The following is an 8,234-nucleotide window of genomic DNA, read 5'->3' on the forward strand; positions in this document are numbered from 1 at the left end:
CTCAGAAACCCATTTCAGCAAATATCTTTGCCCAAAACAACAAAAAGATTCCTCCTTTAGACTGCCACTTGCTAAGTTTATAAAACAGAATAGAAGTTGATATCCAGTAAGTGAAGACGCCAAAGTCCAAGATCAAGAATTGGACTGTAACTGAACAGAAAGCGAGATGTCATGATTTTCTGGGGTTAAGTAAAAAGGTAAAGAAGAAAAGGCCAAAAATGTCAGCAAAGCTGACTGCAATTGCAGGCGTGATTTATCGCATCATTTTTCAACAGGAATTAAATTATTGAGATAATCAAATACGTATAAACAAGAGAGAGGTGCCGAACAAAGAATTGAAAAAAAGAGCATCAAAGGAATGGAAGACAAAGACAGTGAAAGGTAAACAAACGTTGAATTAACACTCCGTTTTCCAGCGACCCCACAAAGACAGCAGCAGAGATGAAAAAGTCTATATACTCTTTACTAATGCAATCAACGATGGCTACACTCCAAGAATATTACGTAACAGCAGCAGCTTCATTTTCTTTTTCTTTTTCTCTTTACAAACTTTTAAGATAAAAGAAGGCGCTCGCCGCTCGTAGCTAATATCGTTAGCTTCAGCTCTACAACTTCAGTATAGACCGTAAGGTGGTATGATTTGTAAATTGTAATAAACAAGTTATACTATTATTATAATTTAAAAATTAAATAATAATAATAAATTTATTTTATCGATTATACTTTTGATCCATTTATATTATCGCCCTTAGCAAATCGCCTCGTATTGTCATTAACCGACAAGAGGAAATTTATACTCAATATTGAATAATACAAAGACAAATATAACCTTTTCCTCAACATTAAATATGGGGCAATCATACCTCAACAGTATTAAATAATCTCTTGCTGGTTTTCTATGATTTTTAGCTACCTTTTTCATCTATCAAAAACTAGTGAAGATAAAAATACAAAAGGAAGGATTAAACAAGAGAAGCTTTAATCATCTTATCATGGTTGCCAACTAAATGATCATTTAAGGTACAGCTAACTCCTAAACAAAAAAGTATCCTGGTTTGACCAAAAGGAGGATAGAAAAGGTAGTCCAGTCCTTCTCATTTATTAATCTGCTTAACAACCTGTCAAAGGAAATTATTGAATGATTACTTATACCCGTACATCCTAAATTTGTCTTTTACCTTTCATCCTAAATGGTCGTTTAGTCGTTTGCTTTTGCCATCCATCCAAATCGATCAAAGTAGTATGACCATTTAGGCGTTTGCTTTTGCCATCCATCCAAATCGATCAAAGTAGTATCAATGGGAGGTTAGTAAAGAGACTATTTTAAATAGATTCTCGATTCACGAAAGAAGAGAAAAAAAAGTAATAGTACCAAACAATAATACCAAAAAAATCTAACAATAATAGAATACGAGACTAATACTAATACTCTCGACTACCTACTAATAGTGTACCTTCATTCTCGACTTCCACTCCTTATTTTTTTCAAAGGTATGGCTTTATTATCCTGTGTTTTATAGTCATTCATATTTTTTCTCTTAAATAAAAGAAGACAAAATGTGCATTACCCAAAAAACATTAACAGGAGAGAATGACGTTACTTGTGCAAAAGCCAAATGATCCGTAACAGTTAAGAAGTGGAAAAGCAATGCGTGAAAACCATGGCTAACTTTTTCTTTTCTTTCCTTTTTCTATGAAAGTTATCGCAACTTTAGTAAAGCTATGAATGGCGGAGTAACTTTTTGGGAATTATTTAGCCTTTATGTCATTCATCCATAAAGGAGAAAAGGTGTGTTTACATTTATACGACTTTATTAATAATTTTTGAGCATCTCAGATCAATTCATACTTATCAGTTAGTTGCTGTGGATCCTCTATATATAATAATGAATCCCCAAACTTTGCTAAAATCTCTAGTGTTCATAAACTAAAGTCAAATGCCAGCGAATATATTCCTCTCTATAATCTTCTAAGAAAGACACCGTATAATGAAAAGAACTCACCGATTTTAATATTTTCTTTCCTTATTTTTAGTTATTTCCTTTCTTGATTGGAATAGGAATATAATAGTTATAAGTATTCTTAAATTTGTGAGGTAAACTTGAGTTATTGATGAATGGATAATAACGGCACTTTTAAATAAAGCTGGAGGCAACGGTCCTATGTATAACTCATTGAGTGAAGGAGCAAAGGCTAGCTCCATGGGAGCTACTCACAGATCCGTCACCGTTCGCCTAAATAGAGAAGACTGTAAGCGCACAAAACACGATTCGGCTTTCTCCGATTGGAAGGTTCGATCAAAAATTCTCCACTTTTCGTTCCCATTTGTTTTTAGTTGTTTTGAAGAGTGCGCGTTTTCGTTACCTAAAGGTCAGCTTTTGTTGCTTAGATTCAGATCTAGAGCTGTCTCTAGTTGTTTGGATTGGAGTAGTGCTACAGTTTTTGCTGATTAGGTAAATCATGATTTTAAAAAGGAAAGAAAAATATACTAATATAGTAGAGCTGTAGTAATGGCTAAACAACTTGTGACTAGAAAGTAGAGAAATTTTTATGAAGAATAGCCCATTCTTCAACTTCATCACAGAATTTGATGTTAAGAATGACAACAAATTGGCCAGATAAGTCATCTTCTTTAAGCATATTTGCAAAGAATAGCCCAACACAGAAGATAAATAAATAAATTTGGGTTTTCTCGAATGTACAAAAAATATTTATGTGATAAAGCTCAAATCTTTTCTCCAGAATGGGAAGAAAATGAATTGTAGGAAGTTCTTTTAGCAACTTAACTCTAGTTTTTCTGATTGGCTCATTCTTATTCATTGTGAGTGTTTATTGCCAGATTCTAATTGGGCCTAATGATTGGACGAATTATTTACTGGGGAAGGAAGGAGCAGAGAAATATAGGACTCAGAACCTGCCAAACTGCACCTCGTGCTCTGGAGTTTATGAGCTTGGAATAGCTGTGTCACGACACCAAGCTGGGCGAGAGGCTAGCAGACTTGACCCTGATTATATTGTTCCTGTATATGTTGGAAAATCTGACATTGTTAGGACTAGGCTACAGCGGTATGGCCGTGAAGGCGCTCATTTAGAGAATATCTGCTCCAATAGTGCACTGCACGACCAAGAAAATGTATCTGCTTCAAAGAGAGCAGGATTGTTTACAGAAGCATTCTCAAGAGGCTTCTCTATCGTTTATAGGTGGGCACCTGTAAGTACATATTTCTCTTATCTACAACTTTAAGCCTCTTGCAGATGTTGTTAATTTGTAGTTTCCTCCTTAAGATATCGAAACGCATAAGGTTGTTGCTCGCTCATTCATGCAAATAGCGAGTAAAGCTAGATATTTTAACATTCAGATTAAAGCTCTCCTAGTTTTACTCTGTAATCTTTTGGGAAATTATTATTATGAGGTTATCTTACTAGGCTCTAGACGACAACACTAATAGACCAAGTTGAGTTTTTGCTTTCAGCATTTCACTTTTGTTCATTCTTTGAAGAATCATTGTGAGCTGTCTGCTAGCCATTTGTTTGCATAGTTAAGCATGTTAAAGATTGAAAGTAATTACACACTCTATTGGCTTGTACCAAAAACTACCTCAGTTACTAATGGATTTTGGTAATGTTTCCTAATATTTAACAGATGAATGACAACAAAGATGCTGAGAAAACTGAATCCCAGCTGCTCGACAGATTTGACTATGCTTGGAATAAAGGCAGTAATGGCGTACGTCGACACAATGATGTCCTCCACAAACTTGATCGCATTTCAAGAGCAACTCGTCTTCCTGCTTTTGTCAGGAAGCTTCAATTGTCCCTTGAGAAACAAAAAGGTGTCAAAATCAAAGCTTGCAAGCCCCTTTTGTTGGAGAACGGATCTGAGTTTCATGATAGCTTCAAAGGCACTTATTTCCTTCCCCAAATCTTCAAATTTGGTCGATCAAACCCAAGAATAATTTCACTAAGTTCCGGTGTAAATGGTGATCCAAATACTATCTGTGGTGTGGCTTTGGGTCATGGATCTGTTTGTATAAGGCCTCCAATTATGGGAAATAAAAGATGTGCTGAGCACAAGGGAATGAAGGTAAATGGTGTAAATTCAAAGTTGATTGCAGAATGTTTGGAGCACAAGGGAAGGAGTCGAGGCTTAATTTCTCAGCCAGTGACAGACAAAAGTTGCCACTGGACCCACAATCCTATACTTGAAAACAGGACTTATTCCACTGATGATGGCCAGCAGATGTTATCCCGTACAGCTGATACACAACACCCTCAAGATTTCTCTAGCTGTCCTCTTATCGGCAAGAACCACAAGGTCATGTGTGGAGTTCACTTAAATGATGGTAGTTTTTGCACCAGGCAACCTGCAGTAGGAAGAAAGCGGTGTGAAGAACATAAGGGTATGAGGGTTAAAGAGCCCATTTCTAAGCAATTAGGAGTAGAAATACCGAGTGTATTTGCAGGTCCAGCTACCAAAATTAGCAGTGAGAAAATGCATTGGAATATAGACATTCCATCAGTCAACCATTCTCCGGCTTGTGGAGCAACATTGTGTAATGGTTCCTTTTGCAGAAGGAAACCTTCGGAAGGTAATAAAAGATGTTGGCAGCACAAAGGTATGAGGGTTAAAGAGCCCATTTCTAAGCAATTAGAAGCAGAAATACCAAGTGTATTTGCAGGTCCAGCTACCAAAATTAGCAGTGAGAAAATGCATTGGAATATAGACATTCCATCAGTCAACCATTCTCCAGCTTGTGGAGCAACATTGCGTAATGGTTCCTTTTGCAGAAGGAAACCTTCGAAAGGTAATAAAAGATGTTGGCAGCACAAAGGCATGAAGAGTTGAAATAGGACCTCCACGACCTGCATAATGTAGTTTCATAAGAGAATTATTAATCAAGTTGTGGTGCACCCTTACGCAGTGGTGTTGGGATTATCCTTTTATTTAAGAATTATTTATTTACTGTATGTTTGGTCTTTTATTTAGTTGAATTGGTCAGCTCCTAGTTATTAGGAAGTGGACGAGTGGTTTTAGTTGACATAGTGGAGTCTGTTAGGAGTCCTAGTTAATGTTTGTTTAGTCGTGGGTTTGTGGGTTTCATGCGCAGTCATGAAGGCTCTGTAAAGGCCTACATAATGGCTTCTTCTGTTGCAAATAAAGGTGTGAGTTTGCAGTATTAAAGATCCCATCTTGTCCATTTTCTTATCTGCTCTATTCTATCGGTGGTATTCAGAGCAAGGTTAGATCCCGAAAAAAACTATGAGAAAGAGAGTTTACCCAAAAACAATTCTCTATATGGCTTCAGAGAACAATTTTGTGCAGGCAGTTATTCCCCGTTTTGATGGCCATTATGACCATTGGAGTATGCTGATGGAGAATTTCTTATGGTCAAAAGAGTATTGGCTAATTGTTGAAGACGGCATTAAAGCGCTAGTAATAGGCGAAACTTTGACGGATGCTCAAAAGACTGAGTTCGAAGCAAGAAAGCTGAAAGATTTAAAGGCAAAAAATTATCTCTTTCAGGCTATTGAGCGTCCCATCTTGGAAACCATTCTTTGCAAAGAAACTTCCAAAGATATATGGGATTCCATGAAGAAAAAGTATCAAGGCTCTACAAGAGTAAAGCGAGCACAACTTCAAGCCTTGAGGAGGAACTTCGAAACCTTGCAGATGAAGGAAGGAGAATCTGTCACCAACTACTGTGCTAGAACCATGGAGATATGCAACAAGATGCGATTCCATGGTGAGAACATGGGCGGCGTCATAATAGTGGAAAAGATATTGCACTCTCTGACGCCAAAGTATGATTATGTCGTTTGCTCCATTGAGGAGTCAAAAGACATAGATGCATTATCACTTGACGAATTGCAGAGCTCCTTATTGGTGCATGAGCAGAAAATGAACCGTAGTTCAAATTCTGATGAACAAGCTTTGAAGGCTTCTACTTTTATTTCTTCTTCCAGTTCTAGAGGAATGGGTAGAGATAGAGGTCGAGGCAGAGGAAGAGGAGATCGTGGAGGTAGAGATTCCAGCAGGAATTTCAAAGCAAATAATGACCAATCTCAAGGCAAAGGCAGAGGTCGAGATAATGATAAATCCAAGGTAGAATGCTATAAATGTCATAAATGTTATACTAGGCTACATAATGACAAAGAAAAGGAAGAGAAATCCAATTACGCGGAGAACAAGGGGAGACCTTGTTGATGGCAATTCAAGTAGAGAAGGAACTCGAGCAAGATGTTTGGAATTTTGACACAGGCTGCACTAATCACATGATTGGAAGTAAGTCTTGCTTTTAAATGAAGGTATCCGTTCTAAAGTTAGTTTGGTGATTGTTCTATTGTGCATGCAACGGGAAAATGTGACATCAAGATTAAAACCAAGAATGGTTTTGTGAAAACAATCTCTAATGTGTTATATGTTCCTGACTTGAAAAGCAACTTACTGAGTGTTGGTCAGTTGCAAGAGATAAGTTATGTCATTACTATTAAGAAGGGTGAGTGTGAAATTTATGACCCTGTGGGAGGAGCTATTGCAATAATTCAAATGAGTTCAAATAGATTATTTCCCATAAAGATTGATAGTATTCAATCTTGTTTGATGACGGAAGTGAAGGATTCCTCATGGATGTGGCATTTTCGTTATGGTCATTTGAGTTTTGAAGGATTAAAGGCACTTCAGCAGAAGAACATGGTCACGGGTCTTCCTCAAATTACTGCTCATTCTCAAATTTATGAAGAATGTGTTGTTGGCAAACAACACCGATCTCAGTTCCCGAAAGGCAAATCATGACGAGCAAATCATGTTTTGGAGTTGGTTCACTCTGACATTTATGGGCCATTAAGACCAATCTCTAATGGAGGCAAAGGGTATTTTATTACCTTTAGACGATTATTCCCGAAAGACCTGGACATACTTTTTGCAAGAAAAATCAGAAGCTTTTAATGTATTTAGAAGCTTCAAAGCTCATGTGGAGAATGAGACACGAAGGACAATTAAGAGCCTCCGAACTAATCGTGGAGGGCTCTAAGGCATTTGAAGAATTTTGTGGGACTCATGGGCATTCGAAAAGAGCTCACAACGGCATATACACCGCAACAAAATGGTGTATCGTAAAGGAAGAATAAAACCATTCTCAGCATGGTTCGAAGCTTGCTGGCTCGAGGACGATTTCAAAGGCGTTTTGGCCAGAAGCAGTAAATTGGAGCACTCATGTTTTGAATAGAAGTCCAACATTTGCTATTAAAAATCTGACTCCAGAGGAAGCTTGGACTAGAAGGAAACCGGTTGTAGACCATTTTAGAATTTTCGGTTGCATTGCTTATGCACATGCCCTTGATGCAAAAAGAAAAAAGCTTGATGATAGAGGCGAAAAATGTATTTTTCTTGGTGTTAGCGAAGCATCCAAGGCATAGAAATTGTTCAATCCTTTGACAAAGAAGGTTGTGAGCAGCAGAGATATTATTTTTGATGAAGAAAACACTTGGGATTGGAATATGCAGCAGTTTACTCCAATCTTCATTGATACTGAGGTCGAAGAAGCAACTACAATACCCCAAAATTCTGAAAGTTCTACTCCAACAGCTGCTGAAATTTTACCATCAGCTTTGGAAGAAACTGTCGTAAAAGGCCTGCTTGGATGATGGATTATGAGGTAACCGGTATTAATATCGATGAGGAGACAATTGCTCATTTTGCATTGTTTGCAGATTGTGACCCAATAACTTTTGAAAGTGCTATTCAAGAAGCAAAATGGAAGGAGGCAATGGATGTTGAGATTTCAGCAATTGAAAAAAATGATACTTGGGAGCTTACTGATCTTCCAAAAGGGTAAAATCAATTGGAGTCAAATGAGTTTATAAAATCAAACTCAACGAGAATGGTGAAGTTGAAAAGTACAAGGCGCGCTTGGTGGCTAAAGGATATAAGCAAGAGTATGATATGCACTACAAGGAGTTATTTGCTCCAGTAGTTAGACTTGATGCCATTAGGTTAGTGGTAGCATTGTCATCCCAAAATAATTGGCTGATTTATTAACTAGACGTGAAATCAGCCTTCTTGCATGGAGAATTGCAAGAGCAGGTATATATAGATCAACCTTCTGGTTATGTAAAGCATGGCAGTGAACATAAGGTTTATAGATTGAAAAAAGCATTATATATGCTAAAACAAGCTCCACGAGCTTGGTATAGTCGCATTGATGCTTATTTCAGTATGGTAGGTTTCAAAAAAT

At 37.3% G+C, this 8,234-nt stretch overlaps 3 protein-coding genes and 1 long non-coding RNA gene across 11 annotated transcripts; all 4 read left to right on the forward strand.

The window, feature by feature from the left end:
- Nucleotides 1–261, forward strand: LOC138903890 (uncharacterized). Its single transcript, XR_011413201.1, has 2 exons — nt 1–95; nt 126–261. It is a non-coding gene; the product is annotated as an uncharacterized lncRNA (long non-coding RNA).
- Nucleotides 262–1,638: 1,377 nt separating this feature from the next.
- On the forward strand, nt 1,639–5,182 carry LOC104090466 (protein EFFECTOR OF TRANSCRIPTION 2). Of its 8 annotated transcripts, none has more exons than XM_070192464.1 (5): nt 1,868–2,291; nt 2,840–3,211; nt 3,644–4,095; nt 4,390–4,400; nt 4,617–5,182. In XM_070192464.1, exons 1-5 carry the CDS (start codon nt 2,163–2,165, stop codon nt 4,844–4,846), a joined length of 1,194 nt encoding a protein of 397 aa, XP_070048565.1. In that variant the 5' UTR covers nt 1,868–2,162; the 3' UTR covers nt 4,847–5,182. The 8 variants fall into 8 exon arrangements, with proteins under 8 accessions (XP_009593861.1, XP_070048565.1, XP_018624392.1 ...); XM_018768877.3 differs by having other exon boundaries at nt 1,869–2,291; nt 3,644–4,616; nt 4,653–4,680; nt 4,729–5,182; XM_018768876.3 differs by having other exon boundaries at nt 3,644–4,680; nt 4,729–5,182.
- A 78-nt stretch (nt 5,183–5,260) lies between these two features.
- LOC117275317 (uncharacterized) lies at nt 5,261–6,781 on the forward strand. Its single transcript, XM_033654614.2, has one exon. It carries the CDS (start codon nt 5,261–5,263, stop codon nt 6,203–6,205), a length of 945 nt encoding a protein of 314 aa, XP_033510505.1. The 3' UTR covers nt 6,206–6,781.
- On the forward strand, nt 6,602–7,644 carry LOC117275318 (uncharacterized). Its single transcript, XM_033654615.1, has 3 exons — nt 6,602–6,782; nt 7,262–7,410; nt 7,504–7,644. Exons 1-3 carry the CDS (start codon nt 6,602–6,604, stop codon nt 7,642–7,644), a joined length of 471 nt encoding a protein of 156 aa, XP_033510506.1.
- Nucleotides 7,645–8,234: the final 590 nt, after the last annotated feature.

The sequence above is a fragment of the Nicotiana tomentosiformis genome, unplaced genomic scaffold (assembly GCF_000390325.3).
Source record: "Nicotiana tomentosiformis unplaced genomic scaffold, ASM39032v3 Un00115, whole genome shotgun sequence".
Lineage (NCBI taxonomy): Eukaryota > Viridiplantae > Streptophyta > Magnoliopsida > Solanales > Solanaceae > Nicotiana > Nicotiana tomentosiformis.